Source organism: Kazachstania africana, chromosome 1 (genome assembly GCF_000304475.1).
Source record: "Kazachstania africana CBS 2517 chromosome 1, complete genome".
Classification (NCBI taxonomy): Eukaryota; Fungi; Ascomycota; class Saccharomycetes; order Saccharomycetales; family Saccharomycetaceae; genus Kazachstania; species Kazachstania africana.
Window position 1 is genome coordinate 582,992 of NC_018940.1, and position 27,464 is coordinate 610,455.

General features: G+C 35.3%; 14 protein-coding genes and 1 non-coding gene across 15 annotated transcripts; 8 read left to right on the forward strand and 7 right to left on the reverse strand.

Moving 5' to 3' along the window:
* Positions 1–78: 78 nt before the first annotated feature.
* Positions 79–852, reverse strand: CTK3 (Ctk3p; the record flags this gene model as incomplete). Its single annotated transcript, XM_003954802.1, has 1 exon — positions 79–852. The coding sequence occupies one exon, from the start codon at positions 850–852 to the stop codon at positions 79–81; it is 774 nt and encodes a 257-aa protein (XP_003954851.1).
* Positions 853–1,069: 217 nt separating this feature from the next.
* On the reverse strand, positions 1,070–1,660 carry DAT1 (Dat1p; the record flags this gene model as incomplete). Its single annotated transcript, XM_003954803.1, has 1 exon — positions 1,070–1,660. One exon carries the CDS (start codon positions 1,658–1,660, stop codon positions 1,070–1,072), a length of 591 nt encoding a protein of 196 aa, XP_003954852.1.
* A 332-nt stretch (positions 1,661–1,992) lies between these two features.
* On the forward strand, positions 1,993–3,354 carry TAF8 (Taf8p; the record flags this gene model as incomplete). The annotated part of the gene is made up of 1 exon (XM_003954804.1): positions 1,993–3,354. One exon carries the CDS (start codon positions 1,993–1,995, stop codon positions 3,352–3,354), a length of 1,362 nt encoding a protein of 453 aa, XP_003954853.1.
* A 211-nt stretch (positions 3,355–3,565) lies between these two features.
* VAN1 (Van1p) lies at positions 3,566–5,089 on the forward strand (the record flags this gene model as incomplete). Its single annotated transcript, XM_003954805.1, has 1 exon — positions 3,566–5,089. The coding sequence occupies one exon, from the start codon at positions 3,566–3,568 to the stop codon at positions 5,087–5,089; it is 1,524 nt and encodes a 507-aa protein (XP_003954854.1).
* Positions 5,090–5,205: 116 nt separating this feature from the next.
* Positions 5,206–6,768, reverse strand: ATR1 (borate transporter; the record flags this gene model as incomplete). The annotated part of the gene is made up of 1 exon (XM_003954806.1): positions 5,206–6,768. The coding sequence occupies one exon, from the start codon at positions 6,766–6,768 to the stop codon at positions 5,206–5,208; it is 1,563 nt and encodes a 520-aa protein (XP_003954855.1).
* A 436-nt stretch (positions 6,769–7,204) lies between these two features.
* Positions 7,205–10,333, reverse strand: NAB6 (Nab6p; the record flags this gene model as incomplete). Its single annotated transcript, XM_003954807.1, has 1 exon — positions 7,205–10,333. The coding sequence occupies one exon, from the start codon at positions 10,331–10,333 to the stop codon at positions 7,205–7,207; it is 3,129 nt and encodes a 1,042-aa protein (XP_003954856.1).
* A 3,329-nt stretch (positions 10,334–13,662) lies between these two features.
* On the forward strand, positions 13,663–13,754 carry KAFR0Atrna1Y. The gene is given in 2 exon segments: positions 13,663–13,702; positions 13,718–13,754. It is a non-coding gene; the product is annotated as a tRNA-Tyr (tRNA).
* A 33-nt stretch (positions 13,755–13,787) lies between these two features.
* NGL3 (3'-5' poly(A) RNA exonuclease) lies at positions 13,788–15,224 on the reverse strand (the record flags this gene model as incomplete). The annotated part of the gene is made up of 1 exon (XM_003954808.1): positions 13,788–15,224. One exon carries the CDS (start codon positions 15,222–15,224, stop codon positions 13,788–13,790), a length of 1,437 nt encoding a protein of 478 aa, XP_003954857.1.
* Positions 15,225–15,371: 147 nt separating this feature from the next.
* Positions 15,372–15,629, forward strand: MRPL33 (mitochondrial 54S ribosomal protein uL30m; the record flags this gene model as incomplete). The annotated part of the gene is made up of 1 exon (XM_003954809.1): positions 15,372–15,629. One exon carries the CDS (start codon positions 15,372–15,374, stop codon positions 15,627–15,629), a length of 258 nt encoding a protein of 85 aa, XP_003954858.1.
* A 70-nt stretch (positions 15,630–15,699) lies between these two features.
* On the reverse strand, positions 15,700–16,992 carry KAFR0A02880 (uncharacterized protein; the record flags this gene model as incomplete). Its single annotated transcript, XM_003954810.1, has 1 exon — positions 15,700–16,992. One exon carries the CDS (start codon positions 16,990–16,992, stop codon positions 15,700–15,702), a length of 1,293 nt encoding a protein of 430 aa, XP_003954859.1.
* Positions 16,993–17,863: 871 nt separating this feature from the next.
* NDI1 (NADH-ubiquinone reductase (H(+)-translocating) NDI1) lies at positions 17,864–19,450 on the forward strand (the record flags this gene model as incomplete). Its single annotated transcript, XM_003954811.1, has 1 exon — positions 17,864–19,450. One exon carries the CDS (start codon positions 17,864–17,866, stop codon positions 19,448–19,450), a length of 1,587 nt encoding a protein of 528 aa, XP_003954860.1.
* A 177-nt stretch (positions 19,451–19,627) lies between these two features.
* On the reverse strand, positions 19,628–20,524 carry GTR1 (Rag GTPase GTR1; the record flags this gene model as incomplete). Its single annotated transcript, XM_003954812.1, has 1 exon — positions 19,628–20,524. One exon carries the CDS (start codon positions 20,522–20,524, stop codon positions 19,628–19,630), a length of 897 nt encoding a protein of 298 aa, XP_003954861.1.
* A 1,652-nt stretch (positions 20,525–22,176) lies between these two features.
* On the forward strand, positions 22,177–23,937 carry PHO84 (phosphate transporter PHO84; the record flags this gene model as incomplete). The annotated part of the gene is made up of 1 exon (XM_003954813.1): positions 22,177–23,937. The coding sequence occupies one exon, from the start codon at positions 22,177–22,179 to the stop codon at positions 23,935–23,937; it is 1,761 nt and encodes a 586-aa protein (XP_003954862.1).
* A 694-nt stretch (positions 23,938–24,631) lies between these two features.
* Positions 24,632–26,136, forward strand: TUB3 (alpha-tubulin TUB3; the record flags this gene model as incomplete). Its single annotated transcript, XM_003954814.1, has 2 exons — positions 24,632–24,656; positions 24,821–26,136. 2 exons carry the CDS (start codon positions 24,632–24,634, stop codon positions 26,134–26,136), a joined length of 1,341 nt encoding a protein of 446 aa, XP_003954863.1.
* Positions 26,137–26,458: 322 nt separating this feature from the next.
* Positions 26,459–27,409, forward strand: PGA3 (cytochrome-b5 reductase; the record flags this gene model as incomplete). The annotated part of the gene is made up of 1 exon (XM_003954815.1): positions 26,459–27,409. The coding sequence occupies one exon, from the start codon at positions 26,459–26,461 to the stop codon at positions 27,407–27,409; it is 951 nt and encodes a 316-aa protein (XP_003954864.1).
* Positions 27,410–27,464: the final 55 nt, after the last annotated feature.

Here is a 27,464-nt window from a genome sequence, read left to right on the forward strand (position 1 = left end):
GTGTAAAACGGTGAATAATTGTATTTCGTCTGCTTCTTATCGATGGCCTTTTGTTTACATGTAAACAAACTGTCGTATCTATCTAACGACATAGCTACTGTTGGTCGAAATTTCGTTCAGTTGTCTTATATAGCTCATATCGACTTCGTCTATCTTGTTGGTTCCGTTCCACATACTATCAAACTCGCTGTATTGTAGCATTACGTTTTTATTAGAATCATTAGGAAGAGTTGCACGCTCAACGATCCAATTACTTTCTTTCGTTCTCTTGTGTCTCTCTCTATCTGCCTCCATTCGATTCAATACATCATTTTGACTTATGGTCTCTTCCTGGAAAATCGTAGTATTTTTCGTATACTGTTCAAATTTAGCGTCTCTTGCATTACACATCTCTTGAATAAATGTCTCTAATTCCTGGAAATTCGATTTTACTACGGCCTCTTCCATTAATGAAGCATTAACGTGTGTTTGTAAAGCATGCTTGATCTTAGCAAACGCGTCCACAACATTCTGTAGATTGACGAAAGAAAATATGTCTTCTTGAATTATAGATAACCTTATTATCTTAACAAGATTAGGTATCTGAAATTTGATGAAAATCATAAAATTGAAATCATTGCCCTGATTCATATTTAACCTTTCTAGCACACCTACAATCAATTCAACGTAGTATAACAGGATGTTTAATCTGTTTAATACAGGTTGGGTCTTACTCATCGTGTCGATTATACACTGTTCAAAATCTTCATAGTGATGTTTATAATTATTAAAATAGAAGTCCACAGCCGTGGGTTGCTTCGTTATAGTCTTCAATATCTGAATAAATTGCAATCTTGCCTCTATAGCATCCATGTCACACCTATGCACAGTTTGTTTGTAATCCTGTTATTAGCTGGAAAGGTATGGTGTTTTTCATAAATTTCAAATTTTTGCGATGCGATTGATTAATTAATTTTACATAGTTTCGATATATCTGTATGTAGATATAGAATAATGGCCGCTGCTGCTGTAAGCATGCTATGGGGTGCGTGTGTGCATGTGTATCTTTATATACTTATATCTTTCTCAGTCACGATGTATGCTCACTGTCTTCGTTCAGTATACTGATGGAAGATGACGGCGATATGGTAAGAGTACTTCCGTTGTTATTGTACATTGGTTTCATCGATGATGAAGCATTCGCAGCCTCTTGCGCCGATAATATCCTGGCATGTGTCAGAAAAGGCTTAGATGACAACATATCTACTCTCTGTGAATTGCCATTCTCGCTACTGCCATTGCTATTCGTTTCTGGATTTATATCGGATACCACTTGCTGTTGTATGGGGGGTAGCATCGTGGGTATCATTGAACTGCCTGCATTTAATGGCTGCTGAGACATTGCCTTCGTCGCCTGACTCATCTGCTGTGGGCTATGTGTAAGTTCTCGAAGAGCATCGATAGCCTCCAAGTCCCTCGACGTGATAGGATGGTCGTACGTATTTGATTCCTCTCTAGTCCTAGCACCCGTGTGCGGCGGTATAGCCAGCGACGCAATGCTAGCAGACACTGCTCTTTTCCTCCTGCCACTCCCGGGTTTCCTGCCCTCCTTCAAAGTTTTTGCTTTACCAGGTTTTCTGCCACTTCCAGGTTTTCTTCCTTGTGCCAAAGTCTTTGCCATACCGAAAACAACTTTTTACTTATCTAGCTTGATGTGTATCCACTCTCTGACGTGTCTCTCTCAATCACAGTCAAAGCATCCACTTACGATGCGCCTTCTAACGTTACTCGATCTTCACCTAATAAATTGTTATTGAGAAGTCAATTTATTTTTTTTTTTTTTTTTTCTTCATTGCGAGTTCAATTTGATAATTTCATTTCCATAAAAGAGATTTATTACTATTATTTACTAGGTGCATGACTATCACTGTTAGATAGAAGAAGAAGAAGAAGGGGAGGAAGTATTGGTGAGTGTGTGAGCAAGGAGAAAGAGAGTGAGATATTTTGGATAACATGACGATATCGATAGAAGATGATATGAATGTGGAGCCACTTGAGATAAGAAGACAAATAACGGGTAATCCACAACTGGACAATTTACTAGTGAAATCAGTGGCCATGAGATTAAAACCAGTGAATTTACATACACAGCTTCCCAATTCTGCATTCGATTATCTTATTTACCTGATGGACGTCCAATTGAATGATCTGATAAAACAACTGGGGAGATTATCTCTCTTACAGAGGCGAAATAGTAACGCTACAAAATCAGATATATTGTTGTTACTGAAAGGCTTCAATCTAAGTGAATCTGAATTGAACACTGAATTGGAAATTTCAAATCATATCAAGAGACTTTACTCTGAAGATGAAAAGAAATTGTCAGAGGATTCTATTCATTATAATCAACATACAGATTTCGTTGGGCCGGTGGAAACATCTTCTTTCCAGTTACTGAATCCAACAAATCCTTTAAAGGACGCAATACCGTCTTGGTTTCCTAGCTTACCCCCTGATCATACGTATAAATTTACACCGAAATACAATAATTTTATCAACGATCCAAAGATAATCAAACAAAAGAGATTTGATGAAAGTAAAACGGTTAAAACTGCATTATTCAATCTTATAAATAAAATCGAATCCAACGAAGAGAGAAATGATCTACATTATGATGAAACATTGGCAAAATTAGAATCACAAGCATTGTTTGGCACTGTAGAAGAAAAAATGAATACAAATAAAAAAGTTTACAAATCTTTAAACTCAATCATAGTTCCAATAACGAAGTTTGACATTGAAGAATACTCGCATAAGAGAGTCAATATTGCAAGAAATAAAGTGTCCAAATTTGAAAATAAAATGTTAGCGTTAAAATACAATCCATTCATAAACTTGATTAACGATCAAACTGATGTCAAATCATATCTAAATAGGTCTTTCCAACTAATGATAAATAGTATCCCAGAATTAACTTTAGAAAAGAAAAAAGCCATCAGACAAGCTGAGATTGAACGAGATGAGAGGATAAACAGACTGAGAGAAGACCATCAAACTAAATTAAAACAAATAGATACAATATCCCATGACATTCTCGGCACTGCTGCAGATGAAATGGACGAAAAGACTATGGACGATATAGATCTCTTCAGTGCGTTGGAATTGGATGCTGTCACTAAGGGTGAAGAAGACTTCAAGTCTACGGAAGAAGAGCATCCCACCGCTGCCAGTAATGATCAGCCTCGCCCCGCAGCCGTGTCCAGCGAGCAGGAAGAAACCAAACAAACTCACGCTGCTGAAGAAGAAGATGAGAAAGAAGGCCCTGCAGATTTCCTATTTGAAGATGTAGACATGCAAGAAGATATAGAAATATAGTGCTGTAAATATATACTCAAGCTTCAACGACCTTTGGTCCCATTTTCTTTGAACGTATTAACAGCCCACCGCGTTGGTTTTTATTGCTTAGCCGAATTTTTCAGCTGCTTGTAACCAAAAAAAAAAATTCAAATACCAATATTCATAGAATAAGCAAGAAATCGAATAAGGCTCAAGCAGTGCTCAGAAATCGGGAGGACAGTTGTTTCTGATGGAATTCGTGCGAAATTTGAAACGATTATCATACAAAAAGGGTAGCGTTGGAGGGCTACCAAGGACGAATAGCCTATATGAAACAGATTCTGAAAAGAAATTGAATTTTACTCCAAAAAATCGAAAACGAAGACTAAATTATGCTAAAATAATCTTTGGATTCTTCGTCAGTTTCCTCATTTTATTCCTCATGCTCAATTTTGAATTCAATGCATCAAAATTGAACAAGACAATTATAGACATTGCACAAAAAACCATAAATTTAAGCGATCAAGAATACTACAATTTCGATTTTGAAGATATCGATCCAACTGTGATCCAAAAATTCGACCAAGGTGCTCAACATTACTTAATTTCGCAATTCGGTACCGATGTTCTGACTCCAGAAGACCAGGAAATTTATGAAAGGGAAATGAATATGTTATATGATTCTACTATAGAGACATACGATCTACAGGACTTCGGTGGTAACCCAAATGGAGCAGAAAACAGAGACCACGTATTGTTGTGTATTCCATTAAGAGATGCAAGTCATGTTTTACCACTTATGTTCAGGCATTTAATGAATCTAACTTATCCTCACGAATTAATCGACTTGGCTTTCCTAGTCAGTGACTGCTCAGAAAACGATAACACTCTGGATGCATTGATAGAATTTTCCAAAAATTTACAGAATGGTACTCTATCGCAGGTCCTCAATGAAATTGATGCTTTTACTAAGGAAGAAACTTCAACTAAATCAAACTTGCATTTAAAATATATGGACCCTGAATATTTAAAGAGAGTGCAGAAAGCTTTCAGTCCACCCTTCCACGAGGATTATGATAAGCCTTTTAGATCAGTTCAAATTTTTGAAAAGAATTTTGGACAAATTATTGGACAAGGTTTCAGTGACAGACATGCCGTTAAAGTTCAAGGTATTAGAAGGAAACTTATGGGCCGTGCAAGAAATTGGTTAACAGCCAATGCCTTGAAACCTTACCACTCTTGGGTTTACTGGAGAGATGCTGACATTGAGTTATGTCCCGGATCCGTTATAGAGGACTTGATGGCAAAGGATTATGACGTTATAGTTCCAAACGTCTGGAGACCCCTTCCGGCTTTCCTTTCGGGAGAACAACCATACGATTTGAATTCCTGGAGGGAATCTGCTGAAGCTCTAAAGCTTGCACAGACATTAGATGAAGATGATGTTATAGTCGAAGGTTATGCTGAATATCCCACATGGAGAGTTCATTTAGCTTATATTCGTGATCCCCAAGGAAATCCAGACGAAGTTGTTGACATCGATGGAGTAGGAGGTGTGTCGATTCTTGCAAAGGCTAAATTATTCAGAAGTGGGGTACAGTTTCCAGCATTTACATTTGAAAATCATGCAGAAACTGAGGCATTTGGAAAAATGGCCAAGAAAATGGGTTATAAGGTCGGTGGACTCCCTCATTATACATTATGGCACATTTATGAACCAAGTGATGATGATTTGAAAGAAATGGCAAATAAAGAAAGAGAAGAAAGAAGATAATAAAAATAATTATAGTATTAACGTTCAAAACTTTATATTTTTTTTAATTTTGTCGAATAGATTTATATTAACATTCTCTTTTATTTATAAAATACTTAAATATAACGCATTAACTATTATGCACTATTTTTTATGCTATTTTTGTTTCTATATTTTGCCACTAATTTATCAATGACAAGTATGCAAGCCAATAATAGTCCCAATCCGGACAAGCCAATACCCAAATATTCGGCACTTCTATAACCTTTTAACACGTCTTGACCGTCTTTGTTTATTTGGCGTTCGACAGTATTGCCCATACCTAGGCATAATGACATGGAATAATTGACCATGGTGAGCGCCAGAGAACCGGCCATACCTTGATACTCCATAGGTAGTCCATCACTCAGAATAATAGTTGCTGCTGGAAATGATGTATCTAGGCCGACACCTAAAATAGCCATACCCGCTAATGTGAGCTTGAAATATGATTGATCGACAGGTGCTACACTCAATAGCGTTGTACCAACACAAAATAAAACCATTGAGAATAATAAAATAACTGGGGCCGTAATTTTTTTGATTGATATTCCAACGAAAGCAGATGCAAGTACCCCAAAGATGCCGAAGATAAAGTATGAACCACCTGCCCATACTGGAGAATAGTGTCTTAGATTCAGGACGAAGGAAAAGTAATAGAATGACCAAATGCCATAGGAGCCCCATCCTAGGAAAAGAGTGAAAATTGTTATAATCATGTTTCTACTATGGGTTATTTCCCTGGCTATTAATGGTGAGGGGGCAAAATTGATCTCATAAGTTAAAAATGCAAGTATAAATATGACAGAAATAATCAGAAGCACAATGATATATGCTATGTCCCAGCCAACTATAGGTCCCTGATTCCAGGCAAAATTAAATAAAATTAGACCTGTTACAATTAAAGCTGATCCAATCCAATCCATCTTAAATCCATTAACATTTGTTGGGATATTGCTAGGTATACTGTAAATGGAAATTAGCAGATTGAAAGAACAAGCAATTGCAAATGCATAAAAAGACCATGGCCATTGACTGGGGCTTTCGGTGACAATTAAACCAGCAAAAGCACCTCCAATTGCTGCACCGACAGGTGCAGAGGCAGCTATTAGACTAATGACCATGTTTTTTCGAAGAGACCCTACGTGATAAATGTTTCCTATAGTACCCACAACATTCGGTAGAGTGAATGCAATTCCAAGACCTTGGAAGGCCCTTGCAATTATAAGAAATGTATCACTCTTTGAATAGTAGGTAAATCCACAAATTAGTGACCAAATGATTAAAAATATGTAACCCCCAATTAGAGTTTTTTTAAGACCATAAATGTCGCCAATTCTCCCACTAATCAAAATGAAAGATCCCGCTACAAGAGGAAATGATGCTACCAGCCACGTTTGATTAGAGCGTGAGGAATTAAAGGAATCAGATAGCACATTCATTATACTTAAAGTTTGTGGTGTAGTAGCTTGATTCAATAATTGAGTAGTCATGCATGATCCAACGAAAAGATATTCTTGGAATGAATTTTTAAAGTAACCAGGGTCCTGCCACTTAGATTTCTCCCTCACTATAACTTCACATTTTTCATTAGAGGATTTATCAATACTTATATCGCTTTGTATATGTTCTTTTATTGAAGACGTCCTGCTTTCTGCCATCTTTTTAAAGTGACTATATCTCTTTTAATATGTAGTGTTGTACAAACTAATGTAAATAAAAACCCTTTGTCTCAAGATCAAGAGAACAGTTTATTTATTCGAAGATATATATAGACACATGTTTATGCAAGTGCTTATTAATTAATATTTACCGTAAATACAGTCAGCGCGTACTCATCGCGACTTCAAAAAGTAAATTTTTTTCGAGCTCAGGAACCTTGAATTACGCAACGCAAAAAAGAAAAGAATCTAGGAATATTATCTATGTAAGGGTCAGGCACCCATTTTCGTGCTTGTTTCCTACTTTGATGTATGCGTGCTGACGTGGAGCCGCTGAATAAGGGCAAAAAAGAAAGAAGAATAAAGTAGATAATTATTCAATAACTACTAATTATATGACATAAAATATTTAAACACCTGCGTGTGATTGTCCGTTTTAGTCCTCATTGACAGTGGGTAATTCTGCTTCGTCATAATATTCTTCCTCGCCTGAAGCTCCCAGAATATTTGCGGCATACATAAAAGTTGAATGTTGTAATTGAGCAAGATACTGAGCCATGACATCGGAACCAGGAATAGTTCTAGAGTATCTACTTCTATTACGGGATCTATTATTTCTCATGCCGTCATTTCTGTTCTTAGTGTAGTCGTTCTTGTAGCCGTTAGCATTTCCTGTCCTGTTCGTAGTATTTGCACTATTAATAATCTTTTCGCTATCTAGCACATCGTTATCTTTAGTCCGAAGACTATTTGGGGAATTTATTATTAATTCTATGTCAGACGAGGAATCGGAATGGAATGATGTATTTTCAAAGCCATTATTCTTTGTTATGCTTTTTTCATTTTCGAACTGGTCAACAGTCAAAGCATCATTGATATCGTCAGCAATTTCATTCTTACTTTCCAAACTAATTCCTAAGGAATCCAATTGAAGGAATTTGCCATCATTTTCCTTTGATTCCTCATTATGTTGATTGTCAGTCTCCATACTTTCGTTATAGATGGTTTCCTCATCATTATAGACATGTTTAAATCCATTTTCTCTTCTATCATGATCTCTTCTTTTCTCTTCTAACTTGCTTAACTTAAAATTATGATTTTGTCTTATTTTATAAAATCTTGAATTTTTGCCTGCAATCAAATTCTTATTAATGTTACCACAACGATCTTTACCATAATTTATCACTAAACCATTGTAACGTTCATCAAACTTTTCATTGAATCTGTCAAAATCATTTGTTGCTTCTTCTACTAACTTGATAGCTGAACTAATGTTCATAAAATTCACCCAACAACAGTGACTATCAGAAAGATAATTGATTTGTTCTGTGGGGCCATATGAACTGAAATCTATTCTCAATTGTTCAGGATCTGGTAGTTTGAATTTTTCATGATACTCTTTAAATTCAGGATCATTAATGTATTTATCTTTGAAAGCAAATTCAGGCAAACTCACATACACATTTCTACTAGCCCCAATGGTGACAGCTAGTGCGATAGATTTTGGTAAGGGACCCGAATAATTACCCCATCCTAATTTAAGTGTGTTGCCATGTAATACAATAGGATCAATGAACGCATTTGCATAAAATTGTACAGCAGCCGCTGCTTCGATGAAAGTTACGAAACAGATATGCTTGGATTCAATAAATTTAATGCTTTGTAAAATACCACCACGGACAACGTTACAAATATCTTCTGCCTTTGATCTCGGGTTGATGTTACCAATATATATTGTTCTATTACCGGCATCACTACCCATTGCAGATGCAACTTTTGCGGAAGTACTTAATTGATTTTCTAATGAGTCAGTTATTGGATGGATAAAAGAATTGGATCTAAATGGTGCCTCCTGAATTTGAGTATTTTGATCCATATAGAAACTTTGAGAAGGAATCAACATCGGCGTGTTCGAAATGAATGTTCCGTTTCCAGAAAGCATAGTGGAAGAACTATTCATCATATCAATACCTTCAAAAGACGGCGACATATCATTTATATATATTTCTTGTGTTCTTGGCGTACCCGGTATTTGATCCAATTGAGTTGGTACTGAAATAGTCACGTTTGGTAGATGATCTGTACTAAAATTAAATTCTGGTTCAGGATAATCCCTCGGTAGAATATCGAGAGAAATATCTTTCAATTTTATTCCTTTCAATTTATCGGCTATTGATATTACTTCTTCGTCGATGGATACGGAAGATTCTGATGATAATAGACTGTTTATACTATTTTTATGAAAAAATGTACTGCCATTATTATTTTGGTTATTATTACCTTCTGATGAAACAGAACTTTGAATATTTGTAGCGGATGATAATGCAGAAGAGTTATTCATTACGTTATTTTCTATCAACGGTTGAATTGTAACGAAGGAGCATTTTCCAATATTAAGTTTCGAAGAGATAACTTGAATATAATCCATTATTTCAATTGCCATAGTGATATTCAAGAAAGATAGAATTGCATAATTTTTACCAAATTCTTTATTTGATTTATCGGTACTAACCAAATCAATAGATTCCAGGACGTATCTTTTATTTTCATCTGTTCGTAAAATTTCATTCAATATCTTTTCGAACAATTGTTCTTTTTCCAGTATTAGACTATCATTTTCGTTAGAACAAAGCTCTATGGCTAAAGACCTTGTTGCATCTCTTGTGACTATGTTAAATTCCAAGGAAGGTCCTTGATTATCCCTGGTGGTTTTATTATATTTCAGTGATACAAAATTTAAATTTAGTGATTCAGAGTTTAAGTGTTTTTTAAATTCTTTTAATCTTTGCAATACATTATTATAGAAATCTAGACATATGTGGCGTGATAGAAAACTTAATATAATGTCGCATGTATTTGAATCATTTTTATTAGGGACGAGGTAAATACTTTCAATGGAATTATTTTTAACGAAGTTTGTGATAAAAGAATGTAAATTAATTGCATTATCTACATTTTCAAACAGAAGTGATCTCGTTCTATAAGCATCATCACCCTTTGGCAATATAACGTAGGAAATATTTATTGGTTCTGTAAATAATTTTTCCAAAATTTCCTTATTATTGTTATTATTATTGCTGTTATTAGTTGTAGGGTTATTTATAATAAAACTTTTCCTTTTTTCTGAGAAGCGAGATGATCTAGAAGAAATTGGTCTATTTGACACTTTAAAAAAGGACTTTCTTGGAGTACTACTGCCATTATTATTATTAGTATTAAACTGCTGTTGTAAAAAATATTGTTGTTGTGGGGTTGGTACATTTGGTGAAGATATAAATGGTGAACCCATTAATAAATGTGAAGGTAACAATGTAGCACCATAAGCAGTATCGAATGGTGTTGGAGGTGCATTTGGTAATGGTGAACCTTTATAATAAGTTTGCTGGAAATGAGTGGAAGAAGAAAGGGGTGGTGGGAAAGTCGCACCGTAAGGTTGTTCGAATTGAGGATACGACATTAATGGATTGGTGGTATCAAAAGCAGAATAATATTGATCCTGAGCAGGCTGCTGCGATTGATATATATGAAACCCACTATTTTTCCTCGAATAAGATGGTCTCATCATATGGTTGGGCTCTTTTAAGTATGTTTGATTTAAAAATAAAACAAATGAAAAAAAAGAAAATCAGTTGTTTTTGTTTTCTCGAATAATCCTCTCTCTGTCAACTTAGAGAATTTTGTTTTGTTTATTTTGCGGATACAGAAGGGCCAAATAACAAAAAAAAAAAAAATCAATAATGCAGCGAAATCTAAAAAAAGACTGAATAGTTTAATGAATTCCCAACTGGTGAGAAAAAAAAATAATACGTATATTATTATTATGCGTATTCTTGTAAAGCGGCAAAAGGGAAGTACTAATATTTAATGGGAATGGAATATAATGATGATATTCACTAGTAAAAATTTGGTCTGACTGTAATTTTCAAACTTAGTAATAATCGTGTGTGAGAAACGGAAAATTTCGATTAAAAAAAAAAATCGCTACTTCTCACGTGCTCCGAATAAAGTTACTTCGTGAAATTTAAAGACGTGTGGTGTTCTCTTGGATTGGTGTGAACACGTATTAATATTCAGAAAAGATGGGTCTCTTTGGTGGGGTAGTACGTCTGTGTTCCTTGGCGGGTGTAATATTTCAGCTATAACTGTTTTTGTACAGTTAAGCTAGAAGCGGTAATATTAGAAAAAAGAATTGCAGCGGCTAAGAGTTGGCACAACGGAGTCAACAGACCTTAACTGGATCTTTTATAGAGTGATGGAACAAAAAACAGCAATCTGATCGTCTTATTGGTAACGAATGAAATCAATTAATAGAAAGTAGAAATTGGGAAAGGAAGAAAGAAAAAACTCACAATGGGAAACCTTCTTGTATGTCTGCTTGCAGGATTCGACTGTACACAGTGAGCAAACAGTATCAGGTAGTTCCAGCATGCAAATCTCAATCCATTTCCCTCACCGCGCCACTTTATTTTTTTTTTTCAGCATTTCGTTTCGAAACAAGATCTGGCAATTACCTGTCGTATCAATTTTCTCGATTTTACTTAGAAGAGTATCCATTTTCCGTTTACGGTAAGCGACACATCTTGTGCCGTTGCAAGAAACTTTTGCTGCATTTTATGAGCAAGTAAGAGGTTACCACTCAAACCATGTCAGATGCAACTGTTGGGCAGAGGATTGATGAGGCCATGTTGAGATTGATTTTTGTTCGAGCGATATATAATAAAATTGTCTCATATTCATTCGAGAAACGGTGTTTACCCACAATCGCATTAATACTGAACTTCCCCTCCCCCATCCATGGTATGCTCGCCGGATAAGTAACATCCCTCCATTTCTGCTATCATGAGATTCGAAGAGTAGTGGGCAATTGATATGTGAAGGCCAGCCTGCATCTATATTTCGGATATATTAAAGTTCGTGCTAGTTGATTTCTTAACTGTGCCAGCTATCTGTAGCGGATTTCAAGTTTTATTTTTCTTTTTTGTTAAAATGGGGTATAGCATACTAGTCGATTAAAGATGACTGCTGTAATAACCTTTTACTCTTCGCGAAACAGTGAGCAAGATAGTGCGTCTTTTTTACCAAGGGTGACAGGCGATTGATAAAACTCAGATTTGGGACGTGTTGGGACAAGTTACATTTGATGGTTTTCGCGTATTTAGGCTTTCTCGAGGTTGACGGATGACATGGGAAGAGTAATTTTAGCTTGATAAAAACGGGAAGAAGAATGAAGTTTGTGCCTTTATATATGCATATCCTGTTTAGCAGTTTAAAAAGCGTGTCTTTTACTCAAACGATTTCTTAACGATATACCGGCGTGGTTCAAATATAAGCCATCTTTCTCAACCCTGAAAATTAGTGCTTAGTCGGACAAAATTACACAGGTGCAAATTGTGTAGAATGTCGACCTACTTTGAAATATGGCCATAAATCAAAATCATCTTCACAACTACTTCTTTTGCCTACATTTATCAAATAAAAACACGTGCTTAATTGCTCCAAGTCAATTTTGTATCTCTCTTGTTCTATCAAACTAAAAATATTCATTTCAGAGTAAAAAAGTTGCATGCTTTACACAGCTATTTAAGTTTTATGCAGCATAACTGAAGGGTTATAAAATAATACAAAAGCTAAATATTCTTTAATGTAAGTGCAAGCATTGAATAGATTTGAATATACCACCATAAATTATGTCCATGATTTGCATTCAATTAAGCGAAAGTCAAATATGTATAGCATTATAAATAACCCGTATGAAAGAATAGTTATTGGGACTAAACTCCTGTTCCTGAAATAGTATATTTCTGAGATAAAATGCAATAATGAGCTATTGACTTTTAAAGGTATAATGTATAGCAAAAATATGGTAACTTAGTGACGCTTCAACAAGAAAAAAGAGGAAGAAAGAGTTAAACTAATCCATGGTAGTTTATCAAGAGATTTTGCAGTAGAGGTGGAAAGACAATAAATACACATACGCTTCCTTGGTAAGTTTCCTGCCCAACCATATGATAAAAAAACATGAATTCAAGGACGTGTTTTTAAGGCTTGTATCACCGTCATAGACAGTCTACCTAACTCGGTTTAAAACCCACGTAGGAAAATCTCTCACGTTCTAACAGTTACCAAAAAGGTCAATGACTATTTATGTATGGAGATAATCTGGTTATCTTTTTTTTCAGTAAACTGAAGTAAACTCCAACAGGGAAACAGAGAACGCTTTTGACATAAAGGAAGGGGAGAGCTTGTTTTTCGCGTTAACTACTAGTAAATATGGCAATATTTCGATAGTTGATTTTATTATGGACACTTTTATCTGGACTGAACCGTCCTGGAAAGTACTCACTCCATCGTTACGGGTGTTGTTGTGTTGTTAGACATGATAAGCTTGTAAGACTATAGGTTCTTTATTTTACTCAGTAATTATCGTAATAAGTCGATATACTTCTTCTATCTCATCCTACATAAAGTGACGAAGGTAATGAAATAGTCCAGGAAGTTCCGTTTTTATTTCATCCTTTATATAATAATTTGACTGGAACTGATTTCATCACTAACCGGATGGCAATGAGGAATATTGATGTCATTATCACAGTTATAATCCCACATAGTTTCATCTCAGTAATATTAATAAAAGCCGTAGTACTAAACTACTGCACAAGGTTTCTTCTAGACTTCTGCTCAATGCTTGTTCTAGATTACAAATGATACCTCAAATATTAAATGAGATATTCTCTATAAACGAAGTTTAGCAGCGTCTAGTTTATCTAACACTTCCAGCACTATCAATTTAATTGCAGTAGAGCCTTAAATTTTCATGTCAGAAAGGGAGGAACGTAATTTATTTTTATATGGCATGAGGGATTCTATATGCATCATAACAATCATAATTAAATACTCTCGGTAGCCAAGTTGGTTTAAGGCGCAAGACTGTAATGTGAAACATCAAAGTAATCTTGAGATCGGGCGTTCGACTCGCCCCCGGGAGAGAATTTTTTTGAATTTTTTTTTTACAACGTATATTATATTCTAACATTCAAATCACAGATCATGGACAAATGATCACTTGGGTATTGTCCCTGATGAGGTTGAACGTTTTTAGGGAGTTCCTTCATTTCAGGCATTTTCAGTAAACCTTTAACCCTGAGTGACATTCTTTTCTCAAAATCCTCCAAAGATCCCCAGTCAGTTTTCTCAACTTCATTCCAGGGCTCTAATATGAATATGTAGTCTAATAATCCTGTCCAAAATATAGAAGTATGAGAAAGTTCTGGCTCATTCTTGCAATTCAGGCCTATTGAGTGGACTTTTTTGTATGCAATACCGAATAAAGATGTTGCCTTCAAGTTGATCGAATTGTGTACCTTCTCTAATTTAGCAATCAAGTCTTTTTGTTCCGAGGTGGCTTCAAAATGGGAAGGGCGTGGGTCTATAGGATTACTTTCTTCGTCCTCTTCTTCTTCCACTTCCTTTTCACTCTGGGTCTCTTCATTATGATCAACCTCCTCCGATGAATTGATACTACCACTCCTTCTTCTTGAGAATTTATATGCTGTACTACATTCAATGACTGTTTTTGCCTCACCAGAAGCGCTAACTGGCTTGCTAGTTATTGATAAATAAGGCATATCGCATGGCTGAGAGTTGAAATCCCCTGTGAGAATGGGCAACCAACGATTTGACATTTCATTAATGTGGCCACATTCGGTATTGAGATTATCGATAAGCTTTCTAAACTTTTTTAGGAGTATTGCTAGTTGTCTTGTCCTCTCAAAAGTGCCGAATGGGTGCCAGAATAAATGTGTTGTACCTATTACTATTCCAGACCTAAACTTTGCGTTAGAAGATTTAAATTTAAGAGCCACGATCAGTCCAACATTCCACGTCCGTGTTGTTTTTGAAATTGCATTACCAGCAACTATATCATCAAAATTAATCTTGATAACATCAAATTGTTCAAAGAGGTTGGATCTCCAGAATATTGCGACACCATGGACCTTTGGGCCCCTGAAGTCCTTATAAAATTCTCCTTCGTATCCCAATTTGCTGAGTTCAGGCAACCAAAATTTGTCCCACTGAATAACATCCACCTCTTGGAAACACATAATATCACAATTGTAATATTTGATTTCATTAAGGATCACTTTGGATCGCACATGCCACTTAATGGCATCGTGGGCGTCGGGATATATTTCCCGTCTGATTAACGACTGTGATAATGTGTTATAAGTCATTATCTTAAGATCTACTGAATTATCCAGTTCTTCTACATTAGGTAATTGCAAAATAGCTCTTTTAATGAAATCATATTTAGAGTTCAAAAACTCAGGATTATTTTCCTCATTTTCAGCTCTTTTTTTTTCTCTTAATTTACGTATCTTAGATATGAATTCTGGTGTTATTTGAGATTTCGGTAGTTTTATATGTTTTGGTGGTTCTTGTTGCCCATCCATGCTCATTTACTTCCATAGCTCCTTGTATATGTGTTATGTACAAATTCTCTTCAGACATAGAAAAATTGGCGCTTTATAATTTTTATTATATATTCGGTAAAGGGAAGTTTAACAAATCTGATATCCAGTGTAAAGAAGAAAAGTGAAGACGTGATGGTATACTATAGAGCGACGCTGGTTAGATCGTTGATTGGTTTACCAAAGACCACAAGGACAATTGTTAAGACATTGGGTTTTACCAAGAGAGGTTCAACTATATATAGAAAAGTAACGCCTGCCATAACAGGGTCACTATTGAAGGTTAAGGAACTAATTAGTTTAAAATTGACGGAGAAATCTGTAACTAAAGCTGAACAAAGAGAAATAAGGAAATCCAACCCAGGTTATATTGTGGAGAAGAGGATACCTTAGCGACTTAAGTAAAAACTTGTAAATAATTCCTATATATGTATGTTTGTGTACATATTCAAAGTGAATATATTTAATATGCTACATTACTACTGGTTATTTCTGCAGGTAAAATGTTATTTGAATTTGTTGTAGTATAATTATCCTTCTCGTTGTTATAATGGATATTGTTTCCAGTTTGGGTATAACTGATATCACTACTATTCGCAATAATATCGCTACTTTCGTTATCTGATACGGCAATACTAAAGGAATCAACCATACGGAAAATATCATTACGGTCTAAAGCTTTACCATCAAAACTTAGATCAAAACTGTCGTTATAATTTGACACATTGATCAATGGGCGTCGCTGACGTTGCATCTTTGATGAATTTAATGAACTATTTTTTATTAATGTCCTTCCTGTGCTAGATTTATCAAGTTGCGATAGATATTTGTCTATTAATTCAACTGATGCCTCGTTCAATTCATCAATTTTGAAATTTTTATTGCCAGCAATGAAAAGTGGCTGTGCACTTATATTTTGGTCATTGTAATGGGAATCTATCTTTTTAGACAAGGTAGATCCATACTTTATAGAAGATAATATTGGAGTTGACAGTTTATACGTTTGAATCTTATTGGAGTTTTTGTACCACGATCTTGACGCAGTATTTATGATAATTGCCTTTGATTTCATTTCATTTGAGTGATTGAACTCGCCAAAATCAACTGGCTTTGTATTCTTGTTGAAGTATTGGCTCAAAAGATAAGAATTAACGTCTTGATTAGTAGCGTCTTTAAAAAGTTCGGATACATCCTTGATCTCTTTATATTGTACTTTCTTTGGCTTTTGGTTTTTATTATTGTTAGCTGTGTTTTCTTGATTGTAACGAGGGCTTGTAACATTCATCATTTTGTTTCTTTGTTTCATTCTATTGCTATTGATGCTGTTATTGTTTCTCATATTAGAATAGTAATAATTGTTATTCATTTGACTAGTATTGTAGTAACTTCCAGTTTGTAGTGGATACTGATAATGGTGTTGCTGCTGCTGCTGCTGTTGTTGTTGTTGTTGATGATGATGATGCTGGTGTCTTGTCGATGTATTGATAAGTCTTGGTTGCATTGCTGGAATGACCGATGGGCTCGACATAACAACATTGGAATTTAATATTGCGATACGATTAGGACTGGTAGAATATGATGTTTTTTCTAAATCAGCGTATTGAGGCATATAGTAATGTTGACCATTGAGATCATTTCTGTTTTGAGTTTCTTTGGAATATGGATAGAATCCACCACTATTGGTATTTATTGAAACGATAGAAGACTTGTTGTTAAGAACTCTACGACTCAGAGAGCGCTGTGGAGTAGAATTCATCGTGGATTGGTTTTCACTTTCGAGAACCTCATTGGTCATCAAAAGGAACATCAGCGATATTTGTGTTTATATTACTTTTTTTTTTTGAAATTATGCTTTACTTAGTACAATTGTTATTATATTTCCTAACCCAGAAACCAAATTGAAGAATCGAATACTGCATTTGCGAATTTTACTTAAATAGGAAAAATATGCATGTGACTTTAAAAAAAATTCCCTTTCACGTGAATATCACGTGTATTGAAAAATCGTGAAAATGACTTTTCTTTTCTGTGGCATCACGAAATGCCACATTCAAGCAATTTGCATCATTTTTATTGTTTTGGTTCTTGGAAATAGCCTTTGGCATCCAAGAAGTTTATATACGAGCTTCTTGCCAGGAAAGTAAAAAAGAATGATGGAGATCTTATTGCTCATAATAAGAATTGTCAAATTAGAACTGTCTAGAATAGTACATAACTTCCAAACCATATATACTGTCTTCTGCAAATAGCACTAAATAGAATCTATTAAAGACATCTAGCTTACTACATCGGTACTATTTCTTTTTTTTTTTTTTTTTTTTTTTTGTACCTTCCATCATAATCAGGTATTCAATCATCAAATTCCAGTCAGTCAAGTAACTCATGAATAAACAACAATAGTGCTGAGATGTTTGTAAATATGGCAAATTAAGTTAATTTTTTTTTACCCATACTCAGTTTTTATTGGCGAAATATCCGTTGTTTTAGTAGGGAGCCAAAGTCCGAGAATCGTTCCCATGGCATAACATTCCAATGTAAAAAATATTTAGAAGGATTGGAAATTGACCAAAAGACAAATAACATCTTCAAATCATTTTGGCCCTAAAACACCCTCAGTAATTGACTCTATGCTAGTTAGAATATCTCATAATAGACAGATTTCATTAGCTTTAGTAAACTCAGTCAGACTGGCATCCACAACATCAGCTGCTGCAGTGAAAACAGCTGGCTCTTCGAAACCTCCTGTGTCTAGGGTGAATGGAGGCGGGACGGCCTCATTTAAGACCACTAAGGTAATTGATCCTAATAGAAATGACAAACCTACTGTGGTTATTTTGGGTTCTGGTTGGGGAGCTATTGCATTTTTGAAGCACATCGATACTAAAAAATATAACGTGTCACTGATTTCACCAAGGTCACATTTCCTATTTACACCTTTATTACCTTCAACTCCTGTTGGGACGGTCGATGAAAAATCAATTATTGAACCTGTAGTTAATTTTGCTTTAAAGAAAAAGGGTAATGTCACCTACTATGAAGCAGAAGCAACGTCTATTAATCCCGATAGAAATACAGTTACAGTTAGTTCAGTAGCTCTTATCACAGATTTAAATCAACCGGGACTAAGAAAAAGTCATATTGGAATTGATCCAAGTGAACCAGTAGAGATTAAATATGATTATTTGATTAGTGCTGTAGGTGCAGAACCAAACACGTTTAATATCCCAGGTGTTAATGAACATGGATTATTCTTAAAAGAAATTCCTGATTCGTTGGAAATTCGAAATAAATTTGCCTCTAACATCGAGAAAGCTAACTCTTTACCAGAAGGAGACCCCGAAAGAAAGAGGCTATTATCTATTGTGGTCGTTGGAGGTGGTCCAACAGGGGTAGAAACTGCAGGTGAACTACAGGACTATGTGTCACAAGATTTACAAAAATTTCTACCTTCTATTGCAAAGGAAGTTCAAATTCATTTAGTTGAGGCTTTACCAACTGTTTTGAACATGTTCGAAAAGAAATTATCTTCATACGCTAAAAAAGTGCTAGAAAAGACTACAATCAAATTACGCCTGAGTACAGCTGTTGTAAAAGTCGAGGAAAAACATTTAGTGTCCAAAACAAAGAATCCAGAAGATGGCTCAACTACTGAGGAGACAATCCCGTACGGAACTCTGATCTGGGCCACAGGTAATAAAGTGAGACCCTTAATTTCTGATTTATTCAAGAAAATACCCGAACAGAATTCAAGTACTAGAGCCTTAGTAACCAACCAATTCTGTCAAGTAAAAGGTAGTAATAACATCTTTGCCATAGGAGATAATGCGTTTATGGGGCTACCTCCTACAGCACAGGTTGCAAACCAACAGGCTGAATATTTAAGTAAACTTTTTGATAAGATGTCACAAGTTAATGGTTTCCACGACCAACTATCCGCAAGAAAGGAAAAATATGATTTATTATTCGAGGAAAATAAGTTTAAACCATTTTCCTATAGACACCTTGGTGCATTAGCTTATTTAGGTTCGGAGAAAGCTATTGCCAATATTACATACGGTAAAAGATCACTTTATACAGGCGGCGGATTGATGACCTTTTATATTTGGAGGATTGTGTATCTTTCGATGTTGTTATCAGCTAGAACGAGATTTAAAGTATGCTTAGATTGGTTGAAACTAGCTTTCTTCAAGAGAGATTTCTTCAAAGAGTTATGATTTTGATGCCCTTTGTAAAATAGTAATTCCATTCATCCTTTATTGGAGTGAGACGAGATATGAGGATTAAAAAACAACGGTTAAAAGTCCAAGGATTTTTAAAAGATGAAGTCTATGCACAGTAAATAATATATATATATATATATATATATATATATATTATTGAAAATTATTTATTCAGAAAAACTCTTTTTTGGCCTTTTGAATATTTTCCATAATTATTTCCTTTGGTTGGTCCGTATCATTTAACACAATAAAACAAACCATATTTGAAGAAATTTCGGTGACGTAAATTGAATCATTTAAAATTAAAGTAGTGAATCCACTTTTCAATTTTGTACAACTTTGTTTGAAAGTTTTCATTATATTTGAAATTTTTTCGAATCTTTTTGGATCTAGGTTTAATTCATTATTTAATAAGCTTTTTGATTGTGAACCCATATTACCATTTGATGAACAAATCACTAAGAAAGTACTTTTTTCAAAAAGAATGATTTCATAAGCATTTAAAATTGATTTAAATTTAATTAAATTTGTTTGATGATCTTTCATATTTGGTATTAGGGAGCAAACTATTTGTGACCACGCTTTGTATAATGATTCATCCCAAATTGAAGTTGGGAAGCCGACCAAATCATTGAAGCCATATTCTGAAGAGGTTTGTTGTAATTTATTCATCATTATTTGAAATAATTCATCTCTTTTATCAGTTTGTACTAAGTCCATTTTATGTAAAAGAACGAATATTTTAGCGTCTGGAGAGTATTTTTTTAACTGTTTTAAAGATCTCATGAATATCTCAATATCTTTGATAACTTCTTGTGATTCTACATCGAAAACATGAATTAATACTTGTACCATTTGAAAAATATGATCTTTTTGTTTTGTAAAGTAATTTTCCATGAATACGTCTTGCCCACCACAATCCCAAAGATTTAAGGTCATATTTCCCAAAAATCTTAAATGTGAATGTTCCACATCAATAGTTGCACCTAATCTTCTTGTATCAAAAGCTGAATAATTACTGAAAATAATTGACCTCATTGATGACTTCCCTGAACCGGATCTGCCCATCAGCAGTAGTTTTTTCCTATTATTTGTAACACTAGCCATGATGATAGTTTCTCTAAGACGACTATTATTATAAACGTTTTTATTATTTCACTAATCTTTCTTTCAAGATGACTATTGCCTTATCTAAATTCATAGATAGGATTACTTAAACTTTCCTTTTAAGTAAACCATTGAATGAGACCGTATAAAGCAATAATAAACGAACCCTAAAAAGAGCTTAGAACCCTAACATGAACGAAAGCCGGGTAATTAAATGATTTTAACTTTCTTTCGATACGATAATAACGGGTCAAGTAAGTAGTGGTCCACTATTATGAAGAAAGCAAACAAAAATGTATTCGCATGCATTCATTCGACCACTAAATGTATTTTTCGGAAAGGGATGAGATATCCCGCAACAACCAAGAAAGAAAGAAAAAAGCTTCCCTAATGCGGTAACGAGTAAGATAAGAAATTTGACGATTGGGTGTGGTCACTGGGTGCGCGTGATGAGAAGTCATCCAGCTTAGATTTTAAGTGATTGGAGGGGACCGAAAAGAACTCTAAGCCTTCGAGGGAGAATAAAAAAAATAGTAGATGGCACAGTGGAAGGTCAAGTCAAAGAGAAAAATGCGGCAAACGGTCCTCCAGCAATAAAGAAGAGGGCATCGATCCTGTAACTGCATAAATTGCGTAAACGATGCGAGGAAAAAGAAAAAGTGGGAAACGCATGACTGGATGAGAATTTAATGAGAGAGGGAGAAGGGAAAGAAAAGGTTATGAGACTGGAAAGGGACCCTGTCCCCCGCTCAAAAGGGCTGTATCGAATGCACATGCCGCTATCTACTCCTTTCTATTGGAGGCTGATTTAGTTTGTAATTTTGATCAAAAAAGTCATGCACAGTTCAGTAAGCTGAAGAGAGAATTCTTATTTCTATAAACGGAAAATCTACTGATTTCGTCTTGGATTGGCACGACTTCAGAAAGAGAGAGAATGAAACGGAAGACAACTTGAGGGCTGTTAAACCGATCTCCTCCGACTGTTAAAGCAATAAAACCATTTTTCGTAAAGTGTCGCCACTTCTTGAGGCACACACACATCATCAACAATGTTATCAAGCATGATGCCGATGAATTTTAATTGCATAATTTTTGTCGATCTCACTGGCCTTTATTGCCGTTCCTTTTCCTGGGAGTTGGAGGAAGTCCCAGGCAGACGAACAGCGGAAAAAAAAAAAGGCGGAAACAACAAACGTCTGTCCGCAGCGTCTGGAAGCCATGGGATACTTTTTCTTTCTTTCTCTCTTTCGTTTACCAACGTGTGAAAGTTACACGCATCTCTCAATTACTCATACTATCTTAGATCCTTGAAATTAGATTACAATTGTCTCTAAATTCCCCCCTTTTCCCGTATAAATATCCGTCGAGAATCATGTCTTTTTTTCGTGAAAATTGAAATTTATCTTTCCATATTCTGAACAATTATTTCATAGTCTTACTCTTTTTTTCACTTGTTTATTACTTATCTCAAATATTTTTTATTATGTCTTAGTATCATTTGACTAGTTTTATATAACTCCACAACAGCTACCCCCCATTTTTTTTGAGTTAGTACACTCAACTACTCACTCACTCACTCACTCATTTCATTCTCCACCCCACTCTAACACCAAATGGCTACCCAAGAAAAATTACAAGTTGACCCGTCAACTAATCTTACCGAAGGTGGCAATGCTATGTTCCACAACTATATCAATGATTTTGCTCACATTGATGATCCTTTGCAAAGAAGAAAATTAGCTTTACAAGAAATTGATAATCAGAAATTCGGTTGGCCAGCAGTTAGAACAATTCTTATCGCAGGTGTAGGCTTTTTAACTGACTCCTACGATATTTTCGCCATCAATTTAGGTGTTTCCATGCTGTCTTACGTCTATTGGAATGGTGATATGCCAAGTTCAACAGCAACTTTACTTAAAGTTTCTACAAGTGTCGGTACTGTCATCGGTCAACTTGGCTTCGGTATCTTGGCTGATATTGTCGGTCGTAAGAAAATTTATGGGCTAGAATTAATTGTAATGATTTTCTGCACAGTGTTACAATGTACTTTGGGACATTCCCCGGGTATTAACTTTGTCGCAGTATTAACTTTTTACAGAGTAGTTATGGGTATCGGTATTGGCGGTGATTACCCATTATCATCCATTATTACCTCCGAGTTCTCCACAACGAAATGGAGAGGCGCAATTATGAGCGCTGTCTTCGCTAACCAAGCATTTGGTCAAATCGCCGCAGGCATAGTTGCTTTGATTCTAGTTGCCGCCTATAAACCTGACTTGATCGATGCCAATTCTGGTGCCGAATGTGGTCCTGCTTGTATGAAAGCTTGTGATCAAATGTGGAGAATATTGGTAGGTTTTGGTGCAGTACCTGGTGTTATCTGTTTATATTTCAGATTAACTATTCCAGAATCGCCAAGGTATACTCTAGACGTCAATAAAGATAATGATGAGTTGGAATTCATTGAAATGCCAAATGAAGAAAAAAATCTCACTCAAACAGCAAACATATCCCTTCGTTCTGATCGTAGTGCTACTACTGCAGTCGCATTTGATTTAGCATCCATAAATGAAGCTGCGATTCCACCTCCAAGGAAAGCATCTTTCAAAGATTTCATTCATCACTTTAGTAAATGGAAATATGGTAAAGTATTATTAGGAACAGCAGGTTCCTGGTTCATGTTAGACGTTGCTTTTTACGGTCTAAGTTTGAATACTGCTGTTATCTTACAAACAATCGGTTACGCTAGTTCACAAAATGTCTACAAGAAATTGTATAACTCAGCAGTGGGTAACTTAATTCTTATATGTGCTGGTTCACTACCGGGTTATTGGGCTTCCGTCTTCACCATTGATATAATAGGAAGAAAACCAATCCAATTAATGGGATTCATAATATTAACAGCCCTACTATGCGGGATCGGCTTTGGTTACAATAAATTATCAGGTAATGGGTTATTAGGTCTATACATTATCTGTCAATTCTTCCAGAATTTTGGTCCAAATGTTACCACATTTGTCGTTCCTGGAGAATGTTTCCCAACAAGGTATAGATCAACAGCTCACGGTATTTCTGCTGCTTCTGGTAAGATCGGCGCTATCATTGCTCAAACTGCATTAGGCACTCTGATAAGTCACAATTGTGCCAAAAATGGTAAAGCAGCAAATTGTTGGTTGCCACACGTCATGCAAATTTTTGCGCTCTTTATGCTAGTAGGAGTTTTCACTACTTTATTGATTCCTGAAACAAAGAGAATGACTTTGGAAGAAATCAGCGAGAAGTACCATGATGAAATTGATATTTCGAAATACGCTACAACTACAGTATCTAATGAAGGAACTTCTGAGCCTTCTCCAAGATCTGAACTGGTCTAAAATCAACTTTTTCTTTCATTTAAGAGATAAAGTTACCAGAAAAAAACACATGTACATTATGAGAAGCTCATAGCTATGAAACAACAAAATTTTAAGATTATACTAAATCAAAAAAATAAAAAAAGAAGAGTCCAAAAATAAAAATAAAAAAAAATTCCTGAAAATATATATATAACTATGCTAAGTTCAATTATTTTCTCTTCCTTTTGGCAGTCACATTTTATTTTATTTTTGATTAGTTTTCTTTGCTAAAAAGAAAAATACTCTATTGCAAGCTGACTTTTTCTTTAATATGTTCTGAGAAAAGTACTTCTATGGACTTGTAAGGAACAACGATACCACTGATAGAATTGTTTCATATTCGTTTCTGAAAGAAGAACCTTGATCGACTTCAAAAAGCCTTATCCTCCAACTAACTTACTCATTTTTTTTAGAAAATACCATAAGGCTGCTCACACTCAGTCTATTTCCCATTACATATATTCATATTTATATAAAAATTCCTTTATAGACATTTGCATCATCGTCATCTCACCCCGTCATCTTCACTGTTTATTTTTCTGGCATCGTTTCGCGTTTCATTCACAATTAAAACAAAAAAAACAAAACAAAAACAACAGTTATATTACAGGGCCCTGTAAAAACAATCTCGACATCAAACCTATCGAAACATAAAAATATTAAGCAATTGACAATGAGAGAAGTTATTAGTATCAATGGTATGTACGCCCAGTTTTTTTCCTCCTTTTTTGGGGTCTTTTTCTATCATAGCGAAGAGACCCATTTTAATCTTATTTTTATCCTATTTATGAAAACAAGTTATACTAACAGCAATTCAAACACTGCTCTACTTGCCGTGTTTGGTCCTCCCTTATTAAAATAGTTGGTCAAGCTGGCTGTCAAATCGGTAACGCATGCTGGGATTTATATTCTCTTGAACACGGTATCAGACCAGATGGTTATTTAGAAGAAGGTCTTTCAAGACCGAAAGGTGGGGAAGAAGGTTTCTCGACTTTCTTCTATGAAACAGGAACTGGAAAATATGTCCCAAGAGCAATTTATGTTGATCTAGAACCAAATGTCATCGATGAAGTTCGTAACGGTGCATTCAAAGACTTGTTTCACCCAGAACAATTGATTAACGGCAAAGAAGATGCTGCCAATAATTATGCTCGTGGTTACTACACCGTAGGAAGTCAAATAATAGATGAAGTTACTGATAGAATCAGAAGGATGACAGATCAATGTGACGGTTTACAAGGTTTCCTTTTCACTCATTCTTTGGGTGGTGGTACTGGTTCCGGTTTAGGATCTCTACTATTAAAAGAGTTATCTGAAAATTATGGAAAGAAATCAAAATTAGAGTTCGCTGTATATCCAGCACCACAAGTTTCCACATCTGTCGTTGAACCGTACAACACCGTACTTACTACACATGCCACTTTAGAACACGCGGATTGTACTTTTATGGTTGATAATGAAGCTATCTACGACATGTGCAAAAAAAATCTGAATATTCCTAGACCCTCCTTTAAAAACTTGAACACCATGATTGCACAAGTTGTATCTTCGGTTACTGCGTCATTAAGATTTGACGGTTCTTTAAATGTCGATTTAAATGAATTCCAAACTAATTTAGTACCATACCCAAGAATTCATTTCCCATTGGTTTCTTATGCTCCAATACTATCCAAGGATAGGGCACACCATGAATCGAATTCCGTTGCTGAAATTACTAATGCATGCTTCGAACCAGGTAATCAAATGGTAAAATGCAATCCTGCCACAGGTAAATATATGGCATCATGTCTATTATACAGAGGTGACGTTGTTACTAACGATGTCCAATCTGCTGTAACGCAAGTAAAGAATAAGAAAACTGTGCAAATGGTCGATTGGTGCCCTACTGGTTTCAAGATTGGTATTTGTTACGAACCACCTACTGCAACCCCGGATTCTCAATTGGCGTCAGTTCAAAGAGCTGTCTGTATGTTATCTAACACAACTGCAATTGCGGACGCATGGAAAAGAATTGACTATAAATTCGATCTCATGTATGCCAAGCGTGCTTTCGTTCATTGGTATGTAGGAGAAGGTATGGAAGAAGGTGAATTTACTGAAGCAAGAGAAGATTTAGCTGCCCTAGAAAGAGATTACATCGAAGTTGGTGCTGATTCCTATGCTGATGAAGAATTCTAGACATAGAGCCAAAGAATTCTTAAGTTATGTAATATGGATATAATCATCTATATATATATATACCATGCTGTTCCTCCTATAGTAGAATTATCTGTGAGCTTTTTTAGTTTTTTATTAAGTAAGCTGAAATTTTTTTTTTTTCGTAGATAATTAAATTCTGATAATTTCGATTTGGTTCCGTAGCAAAAATTCCGCAATGATGAATTTGGTCATCGATGACATTGATATAAAAGGAATTCTTGAATATTTCCTAACAGTTGGGGTGAATTCAGTTCAACATTATCTGTATAACCTTTGAACAACATTTGCTTATCGTATTGAGATGGACCAATTGGAAGATAACACACACAACATCCTGGATGAGCCTCTACACGGTATTGTCATTCCCTCTGGTTTATTCATTACCGGTATTTTGTTAATGACTTATATGTCCTCTGATAAAAGAATACTGTTCGCTTTACCAGTATTATTCAGTGTAGTATTAACTAGGTTCATTTCGGCCTATCAACGTCGACAATCATTGTTCAAAGATAGGTGGACTCAGTTAGAATTAGAAGACCAAACCCTAGTATCCAAAAATACAGCCATTTATCGTTTCAAATTGAAGACAAAGTTAGAATCATTAGATATCCCAGCTGGTCACCATGTAGCAGTCAAAATGAACATTGATGGGAAGGACGAAATAAGATATTACAACCCTATCAGCTCTAAATTAGCAAAGGGCTACGTCGATCTTATGGTGAAATCTTATCCCAATGGCAAAGTTTCCAAACAATTCGCAAGTCTAACCACTGGTTCTTTAGTAGACTTTATGGGACCTATGGGCCAATTCCATTATAAGCCAAATTCTTCCAAAGAGTTAGCCATCGTGGCTGGTGGTTCCGGTATTACACCAATTTTACAAGTCTTGAATGAAATTATTACTGTTCCTGAAGATGTAACCAAGGTATCTATAATTTACGCTAATGTTACTGAAAATGACATCCTATTGAAGGATGAATTGGATGAAATATGCTTTAAATACCCAAATGTTAGAATTCATTACGTATTAGATAAACCAAAGTATGCTGAGGCATGGAGAGGTGATGTTGGATTTGTTACAAAGGAACAAATGCAGCAATATCTACCACTACCAAATCCCGATAATAGACTGTTGATTTGTGGTCCAGAACAAATGGAAAGCTTGGTTTTGAAATATGCTGAAGAACTCGGTTGGAATTGTCCAGTTACCAACAGATCCAATGCTGACGATCAAGTTTTTGTATTCAACTAATCTGTATTTTAATAAGATGTAGTTTATAGATACAATATTTGTAAGACATAACCCT